Source organism: Hyalella azteca, unplaced genomic scaffold, assembly GCF_000764305.2.
Source record: "Hyalella azteca isolate HAZT.00-mixed unplaced genomic scaffold, Hazt_2.0.2 contig17222, whole genome shotgun sequence".
Taxonomy (NCBI): Eukaryota; Metazoa; Arthropoda; class Malacostraca; order Amphipoda; family Hyalellidae; genus Hyalella; species Hyalella azteca.
In genome coordinates this window covers 46,774-73,261 of record NW_025947014.1, presented here as the reverse complement: position 1 = coordinate 73,261, position 26,488 = coordinate 46,774, and the positions used below count along the sequence as shown (strand labels likewise).

The 26,488-nt window shown below is 38.9% G+C and overlaps 1 protein-coding gene across 1 annotated transcript in view; it reads left to right on the top strand.

Annotated features, from left to right (window-relative positions):
* The window catches only part of LOC108681790, a 48,170-nt gene extending 22,346 nt beyond the window's left edge, over positions 1–25,824 (top strand). The window contains exons 3-5 of the mRNA XM_018170866.2: positions 7,935–8,060; positions 19,662–19,777; positions 24,066–25,824. Of these exons, the coding sequence (XP_018026355.1) occupies positions 7,935–8,060; positions 19,662–19,777; positions 24,066–24,437 (614 nt within the window). The 3' untranslated portion in view covers positions 24,438–25,824. The remainder of the gene's footprint in view (positions 1–7,934; positions 8,061–19,661; positions 19,778–24,065) is intronic.
* Positions 25,825–26,488: the final 664 nt, after the last annotated feature.

Here is a 26,488-nt window from a genome sequence, read left to right as displayed (position 1 = left end):
GTACCAATGTCTTCGTTAGTCAAACATTTCAGGTAATGTCTTCATAACAACATATACTTTAAATAACTGCTTAAACAACTCCAACTACAATAAATACATAACTATTTGCTACACATCAACACTTCCAAACATCGACAGTGGGTTGTGAGGGGTCGATGTTAAAAAATCATTTAACAACAACAGGAAGTATGGAAAGTCCAAACTTTCGTGAAAAAATGCCTGTCCTTGGATTGCATTTAATTGAATATATCACCCGATAAAACAAGTGAAATTATGCCACAGCTGTTTCTCCCATTGTGCTACTTTCATGTAACACACTCGCCTCAAAAGTAAGCCCCAGATACATTACTTATTTTCCAGCGTCCTCCCGGAGGGCAGAAAGTGTTTAATTCTAATCTCGACGATCACTTGTTATGCAGCATCTTGAGATGTAAGCCTAAGCTATAAGCTCGCCTACTTGGCCTAGAATTCCTACAGGCAGCGTAGCTCGGAGCTGGAGGCCGGATCTGGCTACGGGAGTTTAATTATTGGAAATCCATCGAAGCAGAAGAGCGCGAGCACCGTAAGTGGAAAACGAGGCTAGCCTCTCTGGGCTACCACTGCAACATGGCTTTCGTGTCTGTGGGAATTGCAGCCAAGCCTTGAGTCTCCATTGCGTCTATTGCTTGTACTGCTTGAAATTTGGGCAGACCGCGGCATTCCCCTACCAAGCTTCAGGCCACGTAGAACAGGCCACGGCATTTGGTGTACCCGAATGCAGGTCAAAATTTTCAGTACGTGTCTAATAAAATACTTTACAGTTGTGAATTTCATTTGGTAATTATGGAAACATTTTCGTATGAAAGCCCTCGTAGCGGCAAAATCTAGTGGTCAGAGGCTAATCGATGCCATCAGATTTTTTTTGTACTATTCGTTGAGAATATGTAGCAACGGATACTATCAAAGTGTTCAAAAACATATGTTCGTGTCTTCCAGTTTGGTTTCGAGCGAAAGCATTTCTTCAGTGACTTAGGACTGCAATTAAAGAATTATGTAACTGCTGAATGTTACATTGACTTGTATTGCAGCTGCCATGTGCTGAAATAACGAGTGATGGAACTGTTGACTAGCTTCTTCTTGTATAAAGTTATCCTATAATATTCAGCATTTTTCATTTGCCATTGAGCGTGGTCTAGTTAGGGTATATCTTATAGATCGTAACAGTAATTAATAATGACACAATTCAATATGACTGAGACGGTATGTTTTTTTTTTCATTCATCAGTAAACTGACAATATTGAAAATGAAAATACACATAAACTATTATTATTTGGGCGTTTAATTCTTAATACATAACTGTTGTATTAATATACGCGAATTGTTGTTTTACTCTCTGAAGTATTTGGGCGCTTTCAAATGAAGAAAGTAGTATTTTTTCAATTATATTTTTCACAAAATGTCATGAATTACGGTAATAGAGTTAGAAGAAATCTGGATGTTTCACTGGACGTAGTAGACGGAGAAAGGACGCAGAAAAATTTTCAGTAAAATTCTCATATTGATTGTTAGAAGTCCGACTCGGAGTCGCATGACAAAATATCGAAGAGCAGAAACTTCGGACGCCAGGACCGTGCTGCCAGGCCGTGCTTCCGCGTCCGCGCCTGGCCCCGCAATGCGCGGATGCGGGATCTGAACTCCCAGAATCCGGAGATGCGCGTGCCCTCTCCTGCGCGATGCCCTGCTTCAGGGTCCACCGCCCCCCTCCTCCACGCCCGCTCTTCATCTGCACCTCTCTTCTCTGTGCTCCACTACAGCCTCTCGAATCAATAAGAAACAGTTTCTGGAATACACTACGCTGTCGTTGGTAGAACTGAGCCTATCATTTCTACTTTGGTTCCTTTTGAGCATTGATAAAATTCTATAATTGAGCTTTTTCAAACATTGGTCGAAGTAGTTCACTGTTCTGCAAAAACTTTCCCTATAGTTCAGCTGAAGAGTCCAGAATATGGCTACCTACAGGCGTGACTTCAATGCGCCAATTCTAGGTCATCTGCTAATTTTACTTCTTTTTCATACCCTTTCAGCTCGCATAGGTGCAGCTATTATTTAAAGTTGTCCAACTGGAAAGTGGTGAGTCGACGTTATGGATTATTTCTCCAACTAGTTGAAATCACCGTATACACTCGTGAGGTGAGAATCCGGGGCTGAGACTGTCCTGAAAATGAATTTTATTATATGATAGGATGAATTGTACCTTCACAAGAAATTTGTCATCGAACCACCAGAATTCTGCTAATGTCTCGCTGCACGCAACTTCGTCATAGTTTTTCATGAGTTTGAATTTAGATGGCCAGATCTATCTTACTTTGATTTCTCGTCGTGTTTGCGTCACGGAATCTACATTAAGGAACCATCCACGATCGACAATTGGACTCGTTCGAAGAATGCTGAAGGGACTCTTGATTTAACACCAGCGATAAGAGAGGCTTTGGTCGAAGATAAGCTAAGGGACATGCATTTCGCATCGTCGCGTCTCGTTGGTGGTGGCTTAACCCTCGGTATCGCTTTTTTTGAACGACTGCTCTAAATTTTGCCTAACAAGAGATGGTTTACACTTAGGATCCGTAAAGTGCAGAATGGATGCCGTAATCGATGAGTGGGCTGCACCAGAGGATGCTCTCTGCGGGCCTGGATCAATGGGACTCTGGGGGAATAATTCCCACTGGCTCTCCTCCACTCACGTTAGCTTACCTCCGAGACTTCAACGATTTTTCCCCGCTCAGCGGTGGCCTCGGAGCCTTGCTGTTCTGCAGCAGTTACTTTGTAGCAAATCTTCACGATGAGAGGACGCCTTTCCTTCAACTCCGCTTCAGTTCTTGCAAAAATTCATCACCTGCCACAGATAATTGAATACCTTCTCAGACAATAACTTCTTTGAATGCGACTGCCAAGGAAAAGAATTCAATTTCAGAGATGATGCAACGGTTCCATGAAGATATACATGGTTGAGTCAGTTTGAGTCCACTGCAGACGAGTCTCAAACATGAGCGTCTTGGATCAAAGCTTCTGCATTGCGTTACACTTTTTGTTCTATATTTATCTGAAGACTATTGAAAAATGTATACCTTTGCTATTATGATGGATAGCCTATGAAGCAATGGCGTCCTTGATTGGTGGTCATCTGAGTGCCACGGTGGAGGATAAATGCTTCGCTCTTGTTCTCCTTGCAGACTGCCAGGGCCGAAGCTCAAGGGTCGAGACCGGTAAACGCCTATCCTCTTCCTCTTCCATACCCACTTCCTTATCATCCTCAACTTTGTCTTCCAATAACAGCAAGCGACCTTCTCCTTCCCTAACTTCCTCGTCCCACCACAGTAGCAGCAACAGCAGCCCTCGCTCTCATCTTCCCCATCACCACCATCGCCACCTGTCCCACCATCACCACCTCCATTACCACCAGCCTCCCCACCACCCAGCGGCGGCTTATGCTTCCAGCTACTCCCCGTACCCAGGAGTGCATCCCCACCATGCTCCTCCAGGCGGTCTAAACCAGGGCCACTGTATGGCATCGGGCCCGGCACCACAGACCCCTCCCCACTACGGAACCAGCTATCTAGGTTCTGCTTCAAGCCATCACCACCACTTTGTTCAGCCTAGTTCTACTCCACTCTTCTCGCCCTACAATAGATAGTGAGTCCATATCTAATTCTACCGCTACCTACTGATCCATGCCGAAGCATCCCTCGCTCAACTTATTAGCTGGGCCTTCTTATTGTGTATGAGTTTATCGGTGTATACAGCAGTCCGATACCCTACTCCACTCGATGCAATGTTTCCATGCCTGCGAGTGGACTGTTGGTCTGCATGGACAAGCCCTGAATGACCTTTCCAGTTTTTATGTATACCACCAGCAAATGACTGCGTTAGGTCAAGTTATAGAAATGTGTCGAGATCGACCCGCTTACCGAGCGCTGCCCATGATCACCACACCACGCAATATTTATTCCGAACACGAACTCATTATTCCACCCTGGATGCACTGTGGTTAGTTGTGTCCTGAGTAGCGCGTTACTCAGGAGCATCTGACGGCAGTGACGTTTCAGGGCAATCATTTAGGCCACTTTTGAACACAACACAAACAACACCGGCGATCTGGGCTGCAGCGCTCTCCCTGTAATCCTACCTTCAATGTGTTTTGGCATTTGCTTTTGGTTGTTGTTTCCAAGTTTGCGATTTTGGATGACAAGTGCTGCAACCATTAATTATCGGTTCTGTCACTTGTGAATCCTACCCGTTTGGAATCTTGATTTGATATAAGCCCAAAATTTTATCGTGTTCTCTTCATGGAATACGGTATGAATTTTTCTTGTTTGAACTGCTAAAAAAAATGTTGCTTACCTAATATTCACAATACCTTGACTTAGTTGAAACCCACGTTAATATTAGTATAAAAATTAACATGCCATTAGTTTTATCCAAAGGTAAATATTTGTTTGATTTCGTTTACGTTTGTTCGCCCTCATCCTCTCTCTGCCCTGACGCATCTCGCTCATTGGTCACGAGAAAAGCGTTAGATGCCCTTCTTCAGATCAGAGGCTCATAAATAATAGAGAAAGCGTTACTTTATAGCCGAGACCAAAGACCATATCAGAAATCTATGGCTAGTCAATAATGTTTGTGAAAGGTGCAGCCAAAAGACACACGGGATACGGCATTCTTCGTCGTGTCCGTATCTGTGTCGGTTTAGAGGCATTTTTGTGTCGAACATTTCATCGCGATTGGCAATAGTGGCTGGGTGCTAAGTATAACCCATGGCATCAATGGTCTGATGCCATCAAACCATTGATGAAATAATGCATCATCGAAACACTTAATTAAAGCTTTGGTGCTGCCTTGCCATTTGTTCGATAGTATGAATGTTCTGCTGCCTGGAAATCATTATTAAACCTTTATTTTTACCATGTTTTTTCTTATGCATTATCAGATGTGCATGGTTTTAAAATGAAGACATATATTTTAATATGTCTATCTACGTGCATGCCTAAATTAAGTAATTGCATGTTTTCCACATTCCCACATGTCTCGCTTTATCCCAACTCAGCATCTTGATCCCTTTTGTAAAATTAAGTTTTCTTTTCTCTATTATTGCTGTACATTTTATTTTCTAACCCACTAACCCATGTCAGTGCTCTTTGTTTGATTGGAAATATTTCTAAAAAAATAGCTGTTGTTTTTATAAAATTTATAAAAGAAACTATGCGCTTGGACTCAATTTTTCTCTCACTTAACGAGACGGCTTGACATGACGTCATTCACGTTCTCTTGGAACTGATTATAATATTATTTAAGCATTCGTGGCTGTGCCCAAACTCGTTCAATTAAAAACACGGTTCACTTACGATCAGGACAGGGTTGTAGCCAGGTTGCAACCTGCCTTTTACGGTTACAGCTCTCAATATGGTTGCTGAAAGACTTGCAAGGCGAAGGTAGTATGCCTCGCACCGCAACCCCAAACCTTCCCTAAAGATGCACTCTGGCAGGCCAGCGTCTCCCCAACTGTTTGCGCGTGCCCCGATCCATACTCCCCGAGCTTTGGGGCTTCGATCTCCTTAAGCACCTCCCACTGACCGCCTACTCATCCCCAATGCTAGGGAACCACGCTTCGTCTTCCCCAGCTTATTTTTCTCATCAAAATCTGTAATTTAGCTCTAGACAGCGTTTTCAAGCTTTATCTTGGTCAGATTTATGAGAAAATCTTCGGTGCATCGTTTGCGCTCTATCTTCACATTTAAAAAATTCATCTTAGTCATGATTCTGATCATTGCAATACTAAAAAAAATGATTAAATTTCTTAACATAGTGTGGGAGATTAGCGAATTTTTAGTTTCGTCTTGAAATGAAACGAGATAGACTTTTTCAAATGAAAAGATCAACCCTTTCAATCATTGATTTGACTAAAATTTTCAAAAATTCATGTTTCAATAACATAACCACATAAAGCTTCTGATTTTTCGACGCTTGTGTTTCAGCTTACAATTTTTAATGATTCTCAAAATAATTAATTCTTCATCAAAAATGTGTATTTAAATAAAATCCTGAAAGAATGGGTTCTTGGAATAATATTCCGGATTTACAATCTTAAGATCAATATCGTTGCTCTTCTTGTTGCAAAAATGATCTTAGTGAAGCAATTGATCCCCAACTGACATGTTTTGAAATCGGTTTCTTCAATCCAAAATAAAAATGGAACATATCAACTACTCACAGTTGTTCTTGTAATATACCATACCAATTATATCATTTCCAGCATCTTCGACATCATTTACGTTATTATACGTTTTACGTCTTGGTTTTTATTCCTATTCTATATTTTTCGGAGAAATAACTGCAAATAATTTTATTGTATTGTATTTGATGCTTCATCAAAGCTGCCAGAAGCCTGATTCTTGCCGCAGGCAGCTCCAGCTCTCAGACTCTGATCTGATCTGGCAAGAAAAGATCACTTCTACAAACCTAGATGATCTCTAGGTTAGGAGTTAAGGTTTATTTGCTCCTTTGTTTGAAATGTGAACCGTCAAGCTCCAACCAAGGACTTGTGAATTTAGCAAATCAGAAAGCTTACTCTTTGAAGCATTTTTATTCATTTTTTTAAGCATTTTACTGCAGAAGTCACAAAATGCATTAGTAACTTTGTACTCATAGCTTATTGATACGTGAAAAGTCTCTTCGTAAATATCACTTTAAAAATATGAATATTTGTTAATTTTGTTTATTTTTGCCTTGTTTTTATTTTATTTTACGTGAAGCCGAGTCTTCCTGTTCATTGATGCTCTTTTTGCCTTTTCCAGGCTCAATCACCTGACGATTTTTTACCCAAAGTTGAGCGTGAGGTTTTTCTCAGTGTTTGGTTTAGAGGGTCTCCCTAACTAGCCGGTAAACAGTTCACTGCAGCTTCCTGATCGAAGCTTCCCTCGTATCCCTCCAACACACACGGCACTTCCCTCTGCCTTGCGGGAACATGTGATATATGCTTAAGAAGGCGCACGTTTCTCTCAACTTACGTGTGTGAAGAAAGTTATACATTGGTTAATCAATTCACTTATAAACCAAACTACTATGCTCGACCTAGTTTTTGCATTTATCCTGATTGAAAATATTCAACGCCAACATATTTCGTCCAATTGAGGACTCTATTTTCAGTACGGTAAAAATTTCTACCGGTATAAGGTCGTTATTTCCACGAATGTTGGGGAGACAAACAAACAACGATTTGTTTTCAATGTCGTTCTTTCGGCACTAACCAAACAGTCTTATTGAAGTGTTAATCTTACCTGTGCATAGTATGCATTATGAGTTTTTTGTAGGATTTTAATTTCTGCCCCTTATTCCTCAGACACGAAGGATTTTGATTTATCTTTTTGTTAATTTCTTTTGTAGTGCAGGGGCGGGATAACTCATCCATTAGATATTGTTTCTCAATTTGCTACCTCAACCATGTAAAACCGTTGATAATTTCCATTGTCGCTATAATTTCATGTATTTTATTGTCCTTCAAACCTGCATGGCTGTCCTCGCATGATGTGCACTTAGCCAAGGTTCTATGCCGGTTTTCACCAATAAGTTGTCCTACATCTTACCTGCACAATATGCCTTTGCACAATGGTATAAAAATATGCACCAAATGTATATTTTTATTCTTGTTATTTTTTATCGTATCAAAAATACTTTTTCGACTCTTTTATGACTCAAATATTTTCCATAAATTACATTATGACAACCAAATGTAAGTGTTTTTATTCGCAATGGAAATGTGTTCTAATCCTATTCTTTTTTCCTCATCTCTAGAAAAAAATATCAATTTGAGAGGTTTTATATTATAAAATAAAATTGTATACTAAATTAATAACATAATTGTACTATTGCATTTCTCAGAAATTTTGTGTTTCTTTTTCAGGTACGTGCAGCCCTTCAGAATTCGACCAATACTGCCTGCCACAAACCCACCACCCTCAGCTTGCTCCCCAGCAACAGCAGCAACAGCAGCAATGCTTCTCAGAACCTCCGACGCCGCCTAAGACAAGTACAAAAGAAATATAACTCAATACACGTGATCTTAAATGTGCTGATGGTGCTTTTCGCACACTCAGCGAGCTACCAAATATTTCTTTGAGACTCTAAGCAAATAACGAGATGAATGTAAACGAATTGAGGGCGTCTGCTCCTATGTGAAGACTGAATTGCTATGGTCTAAAATACAATTTTCGTTACAGGCTAAATGTGCTCTTATCAAATAATTGTCAAACATTTTGAATTCGAGAGACGCAAATCGAGAATTTCTTCGAATAAATCCGATTGTGTTAACGTTATTGACTCGAAATAATTTCCATGTAATTTTAATCAAATTGATCGTAATGAAATTTCTGCATAAAGTAAAGTAAATCAAGACGCGTGTATATTAACTGGGCGGTGTATCGGAAGTTTTGACTGCTGCTTGACTGTTGTTCTTATAACCACCCTCGTTTTCGTGATTCCGTTACAATTCCTTACTTGTTATAAAAAAGTTTGAGTTTGGCACCTGCATACTTACATCAACATAGCAACGTAGAGAATGTCATCATCCACTAATTTTTAACGCCTTTTACCGCGTGTTGTGTACATAAAATGATACATAAATGAATATTGTTCACATACAATTCTTAAAATCAGAAGTTTTAATGTTTTTGAATTTTTCATTTTTAATATCGCAACGACTTTTGCGAATTTTACAAATGAATCAGTTTTCCCAAGACTTTTCTTTTGCCTTCATTCGTTTACATTGTGTTTTTATTTGTTTGTGCTCTCATTTACAGGATTCATACTTTAATTTAATCCTTTGCTATTCCTAAAATTATGCAATTTGATTAGAATTTTGTCTTCGATTATAAGTTCAGCTTTATTTTATACGCAACTGTGTTATAGATATTAATTGCCTAACACATCTAATTTTTATCTTTCAATTCTATTCGGTTCAAAAAAGGGAACGTGACCTCCGCTTTAAAGACCTTAGCAATAGCTATGTTGCATGTCCTCATGAAAGTCTGACCTCATGCACCTAGTCTGCATTTGAAATTAAACTTTCAATTCGTTAAAACCATTACGATTTTCGATTTTTCAAATTATTTAAAACAATTTTGCACTTGAATGAATCTGAGTGCCATGAATCCACTTTTAATTGTCAAAGCAATCATCCCAGTCCAAGTTTGAGAGTTTTATATTTGATTAATACCTAATGATCACCCAGGCACTAGACGTGGCGCAAGTTTGGTTTCAAAAGAGAACATTTCAGTGCATGTGGGTGTGCTAGAGTTCAGTTAGTGTTGCATGCAATCTCCATAAGAGCTCCTCACGTTTAGTGATCCTGTAGATGAGAAGTTTCTTGCTAGGGTAGCTTACACTGATGCTTTCGGTGAGTAAAACTTTTTAACATGCATTAAATGTAAGTGTTTATTATATATCATTTATTTTTTTCTCGTCTCTGGTGAGTATTGAAGTAAAATTAGAAAAATAACTACTTAATCTAGGAAGACATAATTTATCTTCAGGTGGTGCAAAAATTTGTTTTTAATCTAGTCATATTTACCTAGATACATAAGTGTTTCGTAAAAGCATTGAAGAATTTTCCGACTCGTATGACTTATTGTTGACAGTCATAGAATACGTAAAACACAGCGAGAAAGATAATCGTCGAACTTTTCTAGGCACATTTGGTAAAAGCAGTGTGCTGGCGTTCCATATCTTATTTCACTTTAGCATGGCAAATTTGTATATTTTTCCAAAGTTACTCGGTTCTGGTTATTATGTTCTCAGAATTCTCAATTAAACAGAGCCCGCAAGCAATGTTATAGCAGAAAATATGACACTTCGTTCAGAACTTGACATAAAAAATTATTTTTCGAAATTGGTCCACATGAGCAAGTCGCTTCCCTAAACCACTTTTTTTTTAAAGTCGCGGCAGAATAAATCGCTCCGTGAGCCCGAACTTGATGCGATCGCCCATCCAAAGATAAAAAAGCGCGGATAATGGCCGGGCTTAAGGCTTTGTAAAGTATTTGACTCTTCTGCAGAGTTGGGGTCGCCATATTTATAAGGCACCCGAGAAATTTATCGCGTGGATATGATAATATTGCTTTATGGCTACTGCCGCTCCAGCGCAAACCGATCCACAACCCCAGGGATCGTCCATTCTAGCACACCCGGTTCACGGGAAGGCGGCTTCAAGACAGATTGAATCATGTCTATACACATTATTTAGTGAACGCATTCATTCACATCGGATCCATTCACATGTACGATTTTGTGTCGGATTCACGCATTTTTCACCACAAATTGATTCTTTCGTTGACCCATGGGTATCCGAGTATAGCGTCAATTTTGTTGAGCATTTCTGCTCAAAATATCGTCAAAATATCTTGTCACGAGTGTGTAAACGTTACCATCCTTTTTGTCTCGTATTTTTGCTCATTTGATAAGCTTTGAAGGCGCAGGTTCCTCAAGTTTTACGGCATGAGATTCGTCTAATGATTTATAACCCTACTTAAATTCTTTGAGACCTTCCTCAATTCCCCAAATCCCCGAAACGTCGAAGCGATTCCATAAAAAAATTTCTTCATTCTTTTAACTGAAGATAACGGTCAATGATTTTAAATTCCCCCATCCAACTACGAACGATGGCGAGGATTTGGCCTCGTGGTGGGGCCGCTGTGTGTTTTTATCGAAACCGTCAATTAAAATATAGCACGAGTTCGCTACGCCTCGGCGCAATATGTACTAGTCGATCCAAACGGCTAAAAATAGAAATGCTCCTGCTTCCTGTTAATTAAAACCTGCGCGAGAAAACACCCAAAAACTTGGAGTGTTTGTCACAAGCATTTCCTAGCTGATTATTATGAAGACATTTAATTTCGGGAGCTCATTTATGAGCTGCTTCCTGCGTGGTCACATCTCTCCTGCCAAAGTGCCAGTCAATCAAGCTACTCCGGTGATACCATCGCTCTCCTGTAGGAGGCTCAGCTTCTTCGTGGGTGTGACGCATGTAAACGGTCGCTAGACTGTAACAGCTATTTTATTAGAATTGTTAACGCATCGCTACTGGAAAAATATATCAGTGCGAATCTTTAAAGAATATGCCGTTCTAACAAAAGAAACTGTAGATTTTCAATTTTGCGGTCCGCTGGTTTAGCCACAATTCAGCAATGTAGCCGGCTATAATGCACTGAATTTAAGTAAATAGTTCGCAACTGGTAATTTTTAAAAATATTTCGTAACTGGTCCCTGAAGTAAAAATTTCAGGGGGTAAAAAAGCACTTGCTGCAAAAGCCTCACAGAACGCATCTGACTATAATTATTTTTTATACCGCCAGCAATGATTCCATGAGCGCTGTGAAGGACTTCGTCACAGATGCACTACAAATTTTGTTAGTCTCCCCTCGATTATCTTGTTTCGAAAAATTTCTCAAATACTTATTGAAGTTTGAAAGTAAAGTTTAAGTATATTTTATGTTTTTTTTTTAAAAGAGCATTGTTGATGGTTGTGGCAGGCCCATGTTTGCCGGAGTTTAGGCCTATCGAGGACCATCAGTCGGAAGGCTAAGCAGCTTCGTTTGACGCCTTCGCGGCTCTCATTAGGGCACTCGACCCCCGGCTAATGGGATGCACAACCAAGTCCCGCCCTGGGCCACGTAATTGTGGTCTTGTTAAGCCTAACCTGCTTACTGCTGCTGCAGCAGACTGCCAAGAAGGGAGAAATGGACGTAAATGTACGAGTTTTACTGACGGCAGTCTACGGACTGTCAAGCTTCTCATTTCCAGTTCGTTGTGCTATGTACGCAAGATTATTATTTTGACAAAGAATAAATAATTTCTGCGGTTCTAAATTTATTTAAGAAGCCGCTATTGCAATGTTATTATTTGCTTAAAGCACTATCGTTTTCTAACGACAAAGTAGGTTAATTGTCATTCAAGCTTTGTTTAAAAAGCAGTACCTACAAATATTATACCTACCCCCACTGCACAGAAAAAGCCTATCCCGATGTTCAAGTAACGTTGGTGCTCCACAGGCTGCATCTCGTTATCAGCATTTCGATTTTCATTGGCTAGAAAATCTATTTTTGGTTATGTCCGATTTTCCCATATTCCTTGACCTTCATTCCTGCTTCTGTGTCAATTGGAAAATGGAGGAGGAGACGAGATGGAAACGGGGAAGAGAAAAGGACTATCGGTTTATCGGGCTCTTAGTGATTTCTAATAACAGACTCTGCTTTAAAATAAGCCCATATTGAGTGGCCAGATGCGGTTCTACCTTTTCTTAGGAAGAAAATCATTTATATCAAATGAAGAGTTCAACCATCACTAAATACAAAAATGTTGTGGTGATATTAAGTAATATTTATGTGGCTAGCAAGTTTTAAATTATCAAGTGACTTGTTAGTTGGTAACGGGTTAACTAGTGCTGATCCATCCTCTAGGCACAAGCGTTTTCTAGTGTATTTTGTGTTTGAAATTCATTTGTGAGGTTTATTGAAAAATTTGGAATGTAGATATTTTTCTATTTTAAGAAAACAGCTGGCATTGGTTTCATCAGCTGGTTCCTATGTTTAGCGTATTGATGGTATAGGAAATCAGGTATCCAAGATTGGACGAGCGATATCGGTTTATTGGGAACCATCGAACAGTTTTATCGGGGCAACCACGTGTCCGGACGTGGCATTCCTCCGTCTGAGGTGCGGTCAATTCGCTAGTGCGGAACTCGAAGCTTTATCGTCGAGATGTGCGTATGCGAGTCTCCTGCTGTGGCTTGATTCAAAACTGTGCTCAATTAAGTGATCCCTGCACTAAGTGGAGGTGCTCGTACTATATAGAACATGTGCTCAAGCGCAGTCAGGAGGCAGGGACACTTGCTGTGCTAGTCGAGATGTAGCTATGTCATTTTCCTACTACGTGTCGGAAGAGTGGTTTTATTTTTGAAAAACTATTGTGAATGTCTTCGTGATGTGCAAATGGTTCAAACCTTTTGATACATAACTGAATTTGAGAGTCCTGGAAACAAAATGTAGATGATTGCAACCTGTAATAGTTAATTTGTTGCAACGAACTACATGCAGTCACACATTCAGAAAGTGAATTCGTTCTTTTTGCCCATTGTTCACTCTAAACATGCACGGTATTCGCCGCTATAACATCCCATCACGAGCCTGAGTAACGCATATGTAACAAAGCCATATTGTTCATATCATAGTTGTTATCCCTTTAATTAAAGTAAAAGTATCTATATTAATCTGTTTTTTGAATGTACCGCTCGAGAAATATACTTTGTGTACATTGCAAAAATTTTTCGCTTCTCGCGAGGCTGCGCGACGCCATGCCTGCTCTGCAGAGAAGACGACTGCCGCCCGCCGCTGACATTTGCTTCACTAAAAATATAGGATTGTTTTCATCGCTAATGTTTAGGTCCCACGACCTGTGACCAAACGCCGATATATTGGGTCTGTTTAATTACACATTTGAGGGCTTATAAATAAATGGGGCGTGAACGAGAAAATAATGATACGAAGGAGAGTCATATGTACATCTTTTATTATAACATTTTGGCTCGTGATTTTTGCAGAAAATAATAATCGATTGAGATTTAGTTTCAATTTGCTTCTTTTAATTCAAATCCTCCGTGTATTTTTCTAAGAAAAGTTAAATTTCTCATACTGCTAAGTAATTATTAATTCTACCATTATACTAATAGATACGCTTTTCTCCCGCGTTCTATCGAATTTGATTCAAAACATGTTTTCGCCTGGTGTTACCCTAAGTTACGTCCGATTACATCAGAAACTTCACAGAACAGCTAGGATCGTTAGCATTAAATATATTTTTTTTCGGCCCACCTATTGCAAGTCTTAATAATTCACACCGACAGCTACAAAATATCCAGAGCTTCATTCCATTAATAATCGCTGATGAAATGAATGACTTATTTCTCTTGCTGGTTCTAGTCGCCGCCAGATCATGTTTTCTCAGTATAAATAATATGAATTTCTTATGGATGGCGCTCTTTCGCCCCCCTTGTTCGGAGGCATCAGCCGCGCTGGCCATTTTTCATCAATCATATTACTGTTTAATTTGACGACAGCAGTGACATCTCAAGCACCAAACTTGTGCTCTGATTTGATGAACTTTTGACCCATAAAACACAGATCCTGCAATACTAGTCCCGTTTTTCTTGTCATCACTGAAAGGCAATATTGGGCGCCAACGCCGATATAATTGCCAAACACTACTTCATAAATTGCTATATTTATTTTCCAGCGATACCTATTCTATGACATGCATTTTATTGGCCTAGGACACGGCTCACCTCGATTATTTTCAAGCTTAGCTGATAGCATATAAGAATTGTTCATCGTTTAGATGCTTAGATTTAGATTTGAACTTAACTTAAAAATACTCTAAAATCTTATTTTCTCTAAGATCTCATGGGAGCTGGGGTTTTTACACTGGGTTTTTAAGATAGATCAAAGCTGTCCTTTGGAGAAAATGCTCTGAAATAATGAAATCTTTCATTGCCCCGGTATCTCGTTGATTTGTGATTATAAGAAAGCTTACCTCAAAGAAATTCTTTTTTTTTTCTGAGTCTCTTGGTGAGGATCAAAGTGAACTGTACGGTTCAGCTGGAACGCTGCTTCTGACATCCTATTTAGTTACAACGAGAGCCTCTATTAAGACGTAATCATATTTGGTAGCGTCTGCGGATACATACCCATAATACAAAAACGCGTTCATTCTGAATTAATTATTCCAATTGTTTTGTTGTTAAACATTTTGTATGCGAATATTTCAATATAACTAAACGGACACACTTTCGGTTCATAATTTCTTTGTAGGGAAATATATTCCAAAATTGTAATTTTCCTTGAAACCGAACTATAGAATATTTACACAATTGTTAGCATCACATAACCAAATAGAAAGCCAAATTTAATATTTTATGTCAATTGCCGATGCAATCGTCCGATTCAATTGTTAATGCCTAATTTTGTTTACTTTTGATAGCGTCCAAAATTCCGTACAAAGGGCAAATAACTAAAAAGTGCACGAACCCGTTGAAGATGTTACACGTTCTATTTTTGAATGCGCTGTCTTCTCCAGCAACGTGTGCGCGAAAAATCTTGCCATTATGTTTTATTGGACGCGTTTTCAGGGCGTCAAATGATGGAGGTGCGAACTGAAGGGCTTTTTATAAACTGTCATTTCTCACCTACCTGGAAGATTGCAAAATTCACCGATTTTTTGACGCGTACGTCGCTTTGTTTCTGCAACCCTTCGATGGTGCTCTGCTTTATATATATACTCGAGTCCTTCGTGGCCGTTCAAAGGAGGACGCTTGAATGGCAAGCCGTCAATAGTGGCAAGCGACTACTCTTGTGACGAAGCTGGCGTGGCAGAGTGACATGCTGGCGTAGCAGTGTGACGTGCTGACGTGGCAGTTTGACGTGCTGCTCTAGGTGTGACACACTGACGTGGCAGAGTGACGTGCTGACGTGGCAGTGTGACTTGCTGCACTATAGGCGTGACGCACTGACGTGGCATTGCGGCGTGCTGCTCTGGGTGTAGTGTGATGCTCTATATGGTGTGTAATATGCTCTGTATAACATGCTCCTTCGTGGGTAGCATGCTGCTGTGGGAGTAGTAAGCTTATCCGGGTGTGACATACTGCTTTGGGTTTAGCATGCTGTTCAGAATGTAGCATGCAACTCTGGGTATAGTTTTCTGCAGTGGATGCGTGACATGCTGACGCGGAGGTTTAACATGCTGGCATAATATATAATGTATAATATAAAAAATATAGTGACGATAAAGAAATAACGTTCTTGATGCGCATTTTCTTATATTGCAGCATTTATTCAACTTATTTGACGCACTGCGAAAACATTAAATAAGTTCTCTGCAGAGACTTGTACTCCAGTTAAAATCCGTTTTAAGCAGAAAAAGGTAGTATGGAGGCTTCAGTTCACTTCTATCATTCAACTTGTGCCCGACTAAGTATCAGTCGTAAATAAATTGAAATTCAAAGCCCATAAGTTTACATATTGGCTCTCACTAAAGCGTCGCGTATTTTCATGTTTTAATATTACTGTGTTCTCATATTTTAAGAAAGAATACAGTAAATTAAAGACAGAATTCCGTAGCAATATAACGTGTGAGTAACGCAATCAAGTTCCATAAGCGGCCAGTCGAAGTGTCGTTCATAGCGTCGCGTGTCGCGGTGCACTCGACGTCTCGTTCTGGCGCCTGTCAATTCCTCTCGTACAAAGGGAATAATTCGAACGCGTTAACTGAGGTACCGGTAATGAACGGTCACTACAATATATCCTATCTTATCACCTTCCCAATAATTATTAATAATGTTCTACGCTGTTATTGGGCGTTTGTACACAAGTTTGCTGGAAATTATAGCATTATTGCACGATAACTGGCTTCCTAATGTATCAGGTTTATCAATTATTTGAAAAAATTGCTTTGACTTGCGACAATGAACACAATATCCATTAGAAGCGAAAAAATATAATTTTTCCAAAACAATTTTTCGTAAAATATTCTAACAATCCTATTTATTTATTTTCTATAAATATTTCTTGCCCTATTTGAAATGACTCGTAGCAATTTCAAAAATTACAAAGCGAATTATCCATAGTAAAAACAACTACGAGCTTTGCAGGCCTCGTGCAATGAACAAAAATTTTATGACTTACAAAATTTATGGCCTATGCACACCTGAAACATGGTTGCATTAAATAAGATAAGAGTAATTTATATCGCGGCCGCAGCATATTGTGTTGCACTGCCCAAACTTTCCATCACATATCACTGAGCTCTCATCCTAGTGAACGTTGCTAGGGTCATGGCAGCCTTTGTGAAGGCTAGTCCAAGAAGTGTAATTATTGCCAAACATCTGTACGTTATTTACTGGTACGTTATTACCAAGAGATGGGCTTTTCTAAGTGGCGTGTATTGTGTGCCGAAGCTCCGACAATCGTTGCTTCTTGTGTCCTGAAGGAATTATGACAGACAACAGTAGAGAAAATCTTGAGGTATATCGCACAGGCGTTGTGGGTCCTCGTCGTTAGGACGCTCCTGTGACTGTGTCGGAAAGTGATTTGTTATTGCAATGTCTTTTCTGATGATATCGAAAATATTATTGATTACACGAGCAAGCAATATATTTATTTAGTATCAATACCGGCATTTTTCGAAGCCAGAAATTGGAGAAGAACAATAAAGTGCAACGTTATAACGTTGCACTTTATTATTACCTGTTACTATTAAATCGATTTAAATAATATTCATTGATAAGTGTTGCATCTTAAGGATTTTCTGCTGCATCAGCTCTCAGTTATGGAACCCATATAAGGCCGGTGCCTGTCTACCTTCCAATAGTTATTCCAGGAAGAAAAATTTAGATTATATTCTTTATTTTCTGTCAGAGGTTTGGTCTCTTCTTTTTAACGGATAGGTAATCATTCAAACAAATTCCTTGTGTATTAATCCATAACTACGACCTCGAAATTATTATTCTTAACGAATGCATGTTACTTTTATTATAACATAGATCTACATTGAGTACACATGTAAATCCGTTATTCAAACAGCTCCTAGCTCCAGGCAAAGCGCCTCTCGAGAGCGAATGCGCGAGTCGTTCGTTTTTTTAATCGGTCGTCAAAGGTGCCTTTATGTACTTCTTATTGGACAGATTACACCCAATAATTTTATTGATGACCAATCTAGTTATTTTATGAGGCGCTGCTTCTTTATTGATGAATTAATCGAGTTTTATGTGCTTGTGAGCGCTAGATATGCGTCTGATACGTGGCTCCTAAGAGATAGCGGTGACCCTGTGCCACGATGGTGATAAATATGACCAAAAGAAACTATAAGTAATAAGAATGTATCATTATCACAAAAAAATTTAAAACTCTTCATAATTCTATGCAAGCAATTGCTAAAAAAAACTCACAGGAGCAAGAGGTTGCAACTTGCGTGACAATTTTTTGGTTTTCGCTACGAAAGTCCGCTCTAAAGAGTGTGATTTTCCAGGGCTGAGAAGCAAAGAACTTCTGTCTTTTATACGTCGCCACAACAAAAGGGGTGGCGTGTATCACAATCACTCCGGCAATACGCCGAAGTGCGACTCAAAATTTGTTCTTCTTTGAGGTGTTGGGTGGAGGCGAGAAGATGCACTGCCGATCAGATGCGTTGGAGCAAAAATGCGCTGTTTATTTTCCCGAAGTGCTGTCAATTCAATTTTCTGGCATCAACGTGGATCGTTTTAAACTATTGAGACTAACATATTGACTAACAGAGACTAACATATAAATTGAATTGTAATGCTCGGGAACAGTTTGAATTAGATATATATAGCTATAGCTATATGTATTTAGGATTTAATTTTCTCATGAGTTAATCTCATGAGTTACTCATGAATGTAGGAATCTGAAATGTAAGTCACGCAAAGCCAGAACCTGAACTCGAGGAATGTCCATTGCATTCAAGATTGAGATTTCCTCAATCTTAATTTCAAAAGCGATGACAATAAAACTTAAGATAAACCACTCCCGGCACTAAACTTGTTCATATGTTCAATATTTGAACGTATATAATAATATACTTTATTTAATTGTAAAAAATACTAAGTCACTCAAGAATATTACATATCCAGACCTAAGCGAAAACCTCAAATAAAACCGCTATTATTTAGATTATTATGTTATTATTATTATTATTTCTACCCGAATTATTTCACGGTAGATTCACTGCAATGCACTCTTACGGAACAGAGAAAGCGACTGCTTTAATTGACAGCCCCTGGCTTGACGCTATCATTAAATCGCAAATCGGAATTTCTCTCTTTTTCTTACTAGTCTATTTCTTCCCATACCTCTTTATCAATAGCGTAATTTTTAAGTGGAATGGTTAATCATCAAGTTCATGTTTTTTGTCATTAAAATAAGGTTTACCTAATTAGGTACGGTTTGATTTGTTATTATATTTTAAATTGAATTTACATGATTGTATTGGTTTCATTTAGCTACTTGGAAATAACACTCTCCTATCACTAAACCATATTACTATGTGAAGCGGGACAAGTTTTATGCTCTAGAACAGCTTTAACTACTAGAGGGTTGTATTAAAATTACTAATTTACCAATTTTGGCTCACCAAATTTTTTTACTTTCGCGACATGCTATAAAATAATGTCCATATTGTACTAACGTTGTCCTACGTAGATTCGATCATCACTATATTTGTTTTGGTGTTATGAAAGATCAGTAATATAATTTGGTAATTAACACTGGTTTACTATTCAACTTCTCCTATCCATGGCTCGATGTTTCGCTGGTAACGCAAAGTTCATAAGATTTAATAACTCGTTGGTGCCAAGACTCCTCGTGAAGGGTCCGAATATATCGCAATGATGTAATTGCTGCATGACTCAATTTATTACTAGCCGTAACCTTTACTTGGTAAATGGTTCGATTCTTAGTATACATAATCAAGTAGTTAACAGATAATATTCTTTGTTTTGCAACTGAACCTTCATAAACAAACAAAGAGCGAGCCTTCAAATAATCACACGTATTTTTACTCGTGTTCACAGCAGCCTGCAAAAGGAAAGAGGAACACCAAAGTCCGCCCGATCAAACCCCTGCGCCCAAGAAGCCTCGGCTGGTTTTCACGGACTTGCAGCGGCGTACACTACAAGCTATTTTTAAGGTAAGACAAGTTGCTAGTGTTATATTGCATTTATGTGAGACAAGTTGCTAATGTTATATTGCATTAAGGTGAGACAAGTTGCTAGTGTTATATTGCATTAAGATGGGTAATTGCTAATGTTGTATTGCATTAAGGTGAGACAAGTTGCTAATGTTATATTGCATTAAGGTGAGACAAGTTACTAATGTTCCATTGCATTAAGGTGAGACAAGTTGCTAATGTTATATTGCATTAAGGTGAGACAAGTTGCTAATGTCTTATATTGCATTAAGGTGAGACAAGTTACTAATGTTCCATTGCATTAAGGTGAGACAAGTTGCTAATGTTATATTGCATTAAGGTGAGACAAGTTGCTAATGTCATATTGCATTTATGTGAGACAAGTTACTAATGTTACATTGCATTAAGGTGAGACAAGTGGCTAATGTTACATTGCATTAAGGTGTGACAAGTTACTAATGTTTTATTTGCATATAAGATGAGACGAAGCTTTATAATACAAATGTCAGCGTTACTGCAGTTGCGCTATACAAACTATTTTTAAGGTGAAACTAATTCCTTGTGCTTGGTTTTAGAATTCAAATGGCGGCATATTCTGCAGCGACAAAAGAAGATATTAAATATTATGAGCTAAAACGGAGCTAAAATTAACTAAACATTTTTTTTATCTCAATTACAATGTACTAATGACACTTTTTATCTAAAACCCTTCTCATGATGGTGAAAAAATGTTTCCACGAAATTCCTCCCCCATTCTCATTGGCCTAATAGCCTCAGATGAAAAACTGGACGAAAGGCCGCAAAGTTCGGCAGAATTTCTGAACTGTATTCATGAATCTCGGCTAAATAATGACGCTGCAGTGAGCAAAAACGGATGCCTTGAGCTGTCAAAAAATCACGTCTTTCAAAAGACTGGCTCGTCTTGGCTCTCCTTGCTGGGCTAGATTAATTGCCTAATACTTTCTGGGTTATTTTTTGCATCTTCGTCCTTTTGAAGATTAACATTATTATTTAAAATGTGAATATTATGCTGACTAATAATGTATAATAATCGCTTCTTTAATAGCTGATATCCAGATTTGATTTCATCCGATTTTCCTCTTCTTGTTTCATTCGATCTTCTTTTATTGTTCTCTATTATGGCAAATGTTATGCTAAATATGAACTGAAACACGAATTATTTTCAAAGTAATAAATCTGCTTTTTTGTGGTTAAAATAGTAATTAGTTACTTGATAACAATGTAAGCTTTACTATTTTACAAGGTTTACTCCATATTTTCTCGAACTCCCTATGAGAAATGACTATCTGCAATTAACTCGAGACAATCCGTCCTCGACGAAGCTTTTCTGCCTCGACATTTGACTCATGTCATTGCAAAGGAATTCGTGGGCTTCATAAGAACTAATATGCGACGTTCCTAGGAAGCTTCCATTCAAAGCGAGGCTTCGTCTGTACACAAATACCCAGAAGAATTTCATCAGCAGATGACGCAGATTTTTCTCTTCCGCCGACGAAAGCTTGATTTGACTCCCCGAAACGAACAATTTTAAAATTTTTTTTTTCTTCAAAAATTTGTGTTTCTTTTCTATTGGAGGATATTATTGTTACGTGGATTTACCAGTAAAATATATGGATTTGCGTTGATTTTTGTGGATTCTCTATAAATTGGAAAATACCAATAGAAATTTGTTTCGAGTGATATCAACACTATCACTATTTATCGTTACGATTATATTTTACCCAGACAATAAGAAAATATTAGATCTAAATTAAAATTGGATAGCTTTCTAATGATCAGATCCACTTCACAGGTACGCTGAACAGTATTTTTATTGAGTGTAAAAAATTGACTCGGGTATCTGATTGGATCCTTGAACTCGTCCCACTTAAATGCATGCTTTATGGTTCATCAGGCCGCATCTCGTGTAAATGTCTCCAGTATGGGAAAGAATTTCTTAATGGCATTTTTTATTAATAGGTTTTATCTCACTGCATTTTGTGAATAAGATATATTTTTCCCTCTTCATAAGACTATTTCAGTTAAAATTCTATCCTGAATGACGCAACCAGCCTGGAGCTGCTCTAACAGGGCCCAGCACTTGTGCTGTTGTTCAGTCGTCCTGCTGTTGTTTTCTGTGGCGTTGCTGTTAGCGCTGCTGCCGCTGCCGCTAAGATCCAAGCCTCCTATCGGATTCCAATACTGGCATCCCTGCACTTCCCTAGCCCTCCCTGCACCTCTTTCAATTCCCTGTACCTCAGGCCTTTCCCCCGCACCTCTTCTTCTTCCCCGGCACGTCCTCCTATTTCCCTTTCAATTCTTACTCTACATCAAGGCTCGTCCCGAAAATCTCATGCCTTTCCCTGCACCTTTTCTTCTTCCCCGGTACGTCCTCATGTTCCCCTTGCAATTCTTACTCTGCATCAAGTTTCCTCAGAACCTCATTCCTGTACATTGTACTCCTCCTGTCTTTCTTGCCTCATCCTGCACCTCCTCCAATACCTGATCCTTTCACACACCGCGTATTTTACCGTAGGAAATATTTTCATATCTCCTTAGGTATATCCTTAATCTTCTTCATACGACTTCAGTTCTGTAATGTTCTGTTACTTTATATTCTTCATTTATTCTTACTTTTATTTCGGGAATCCGTTATCGCTTCTCGTAGTATCCCATTATCAGATATCTGTAGAAATAATTTATTTTTCTTCTACTTTTATCACTCTATGCGTACTTCTTGCTTGCTTAAACCTGAAAGCAAACATAGGAAAGAATAACCTATTACACTGCAAATCATATGCATGCGTACTAAATATTCCTCACAATTTCCTCTACAATGGGGCGGCAAAAGACTGGTTCGGTTGGGTTCGAGTTTCCGGGCCTCAGAACAGGTTCACGTGTGGCTTTCCCTCGCTTATCAATATCATTAGCGAATAACAAGGCGGCACCACTTGACCCCTCATGAAAGTGTCACGTTTTTGCCACGGATTTTCTGAGGTGCGCGACAGCGACACATTTATCCGCTTGCTTTTTGCGGTGCGACCGCCGTCACGCCGCCATCGAACGCAGGGCTGGGCGGGAGCCGAATATTTCCGTACTTGAAAAAGTTTCGATTCCACCACTGGCGTTCCGCCGATATTTTTTTTCAGTGAATGTCGTATTCTAATCGTAATGTATAACTTTTAATTTTACCATATTCTTATTTCTATACAATTATTTACCAATTTACGTTATTACGTTATTTGAACTTTATCATCATAAAACAGAGTTGAAGAGACCTGTTGTCCTCGTCTCACGCTATTAAAGCATCTATTCATCTTAGAACTTTGAGATATTTTTCATCCAGGTAATCGCGTCTACAAATTTCCTTTCTGCCCAATTAATTTTTAGGATTTTAAGACACCACAATAAACAGAAAGGAGCTGTTGTTCCATGCGCTAGTTCAGGTTATTAAACGAAGAACTTACTCAAGTGCCTCTAGGAAGCGTTGCATTTTAAACTGTTCGAGGAAATTTGCCTTTGTCGTGTCGTGGTGTGTCCCTCATTAGGGAGTGTGACTCTTGAAAGCTCTTACTCAGCTCTTGGGCTACTCTCGACCTGCTCTTGAATAGCTCTCGGCTTTGCCTGACCGTCACTCAAGAGTCCGCTCGAGTCAGCCATAACAAACCACCACTAGAGGGCGCCGCGGTGCCTTAGCACTCTACGCCCAGGACAACGTAGCTCCTCTCCCACTGTGTTCTCATTCTCAAATTCGAAGTCAAACGTAGCGAGCTTTATAATAGTGAACTGCGTTGCGAATATTCACTGCAATTATGACGAATATTCACTTCAATATGCCAACAAAATAAATTTCAAATGATCATTTGTATTCTCTTAGTCTTTGCTAAGTTGTCCAACGATTACTAAAACCGATAAACATATTTAGATGTTGTGCAAATAATTAAGTTAAGTCCTTTTTTACTGCTGAACCGACCAACAGAAACGAATCGATAAAATTCCGACTAAATTATCCATGGTAGTCTGTGAAATTATTGCGTGATTGACTTTGCCGTCACATATTTATTGCGACGATTTTGAAAAAAAACATGTTGCTGAGTAAAGGCGTGGGAAGTCGAAACACGATAGCTCGTTGAACTATTTGTAAGATAAGCTCTCGATTCCTAAATTAATTTCCACGATTTTCGGAAAAAGAAGCAGCAGAGGAAAGCGATGGAGAGTCGTAAACGATAGCTTGCTTGATTATTTGTGATAAAACTCCCTTTTACAAATTTATTCCATTGTTTTGCAGGAAACGAAGCGGCCGAGCAAAGAGATGCAAGTGACCATCGCTCGTCAGTTGGGCCTCGAACCGTCGACGGTGGGCAACTTCTTCATGAACGCCCGTCGCCGGTCCATGGATAAGTGGAAGGATGACAACGAGATGAACAACAAAGTTATGACGATGGTATCAGTTGGTGGAGGAGGGGGAGCAACGCCCCCTGGGCTATCATCTGGAGGGATAGGCACAAACAATGGTCCACAAATGATTGCCACAATTCAGCAGTCCCCGACGACAGTGGCCACGACTGTAGTGCACATGCCGCAAATGGGGCAGATGGGTCAGGGTCAGATCCAAACTAACATGGTAAGTGGGCACTGTCTCGAAGACCAGGATTTGTGACAACCAGCCACGCAACTTGTTTACTTGACACCTCAGTAAAGCGGGTCCTTCTAGGACGCCAAGCAACGATTGTCTGCTGTCTGTAACTCCATCTAGTGAATCATACCATAATCAATTAAACAAATCAACAACTTTTTCATAATGTCCGCCGTAATCGTGAAAATAATCGTAATAAAACTCAATTAACCTAGCTTGTTTTTCAACTCATTCGCATCGATCAAAATCGTTTTAAATCATCATTGCTCTGTATTCTTCCGCATTCATCTTCCCTTTTCCTTGTGCACCTTTCTTTTTATGCCGTCATTATTCTTTTCACCTCAAGTTTTTCTTCCCTGTTCATAAGAATCTCGAAGAAACACACGGTCATCCATTCATTATTCTTGTCCGCCATTCCTTCTTTTCGGAGGGTATATACGACGACTTATCAATTTCTTATCGAAAAAGTCATTTCAAATATTCATGTCTCAGTGTGATAATAGATTTCTTACGCTGACTGTTGCTGCTGTAAATGCTAAACCTTAACTTTTGTGCTAACAAAATAAAGTATTGTTGATAAACCCTTAAGAGCCTACAAAGTCGACTTTTTCGTCGATCTTTCACAAATTAAGCGCTATGATAAGCCTTAAGAAACGTTTATCCTTTGTGACTTTTTTATTATTAAGCTAAGATGCCCAAGAGTTTCAAAAATCATTTACAGACTGGTTGCCAGCACCGCTGCCGCAACACAAATAAAAAAAAATCTGCCGCATCTTTTTAAGCGCAAACTATCTTGATATTTTCCTTTCTCTCTACCTCTCTCTCTCTCTTTCTGTCCCTATTTTCTTCCTACTTACCTTCTTCTCTCTATCAATCTATAATTTGAGTGCGGGATATGGCTGCTCTCTACGCTTACTTTTCTAATTTTCTGGTTGAATGTTGTTGCTTGCTATAATGTTTGATGCGCCTCATCGCGTCACCCCGCCTTCGCCTCATATGAACCCTTTCCCCTGTAGAATTAAGATTGAAAATGCAAGATTATCTCTATTTCGAGAGTATGATAATTCTAGTGATGTTTGTGACACAAACATTGAATTACAGAAGTAAGACAAGATTGCTTTATTGAGAAGTCAAGTTAACAATTTGCGTTGTTGTCATACGAGGTTTTCTACCAGGAACCAGTCGATATTTTTGCCCGCTTATGGAGGTTGTGCTGCAAGGGAATGGCCGGCCTCATGCACTTGGAAGTCGTACCGAGGCTATTCATAAAGTCTTGACCGTTGTTTTACATGCAGCTCTGTTTTAATATAATTTATAATCATCGTATCATAACAGACGATCTGTTGTTCAAACCGGGGATTTCTTATTTTAATAAATTTCTTGCTGATGTAAATTTTTAGACCACTATAATTATGAATTTTAAATCTCATAAAATACAATTTTAAACTCAATTATTTTTGTGAATGTACGAATTTTTTGACAGAATTTCTCAACACCTTTGCGTGTAAGATTTTTTATGTGTATGTTACGGTGATGTTGCTCCAAATTTCTCATGAAATAGACTACAAAGAATCACCAGCACGTGTAAATAAGAGTGTTCTAGAAGATCTCTGCCAGTAAAGAAAATACTGACACTAACCTTTAGTAATTTAGTTATGTCACGACAAGTATAGTTAAGTCACACATAAATTCTAAGCTGTCTTTATCATTTGTATTTCGTATCAACTTTGATTTGAAGCTTAGGGATAAAAAAAAAGACCTCGTCTCTAAGTCAGCCGTGTCGGATTAATCTGTTTAGAAAGTCTATTTGTCTTAAGTTTTTTTGGCGTTTATTGATTGTTCCAGTGTTGGCAGTTTTGAGAGAACTGATAAACCATAAGCAATTCTAAGTAGAATTCAGTACATGGAAGACCTTCGGATCTCTCGTTGTTTTTACGCTAAGGAAGACGCAGTCTAGTTAGCTATGCTAGGAAATCTCTCAGATGAAACCGTGGCTAGTCAGAAGTCGCCGGCCGAGACGCAAGTCATTACTTAAGAAATATTTATTAATAAACGAGCTAATAATCGAGCGTCGT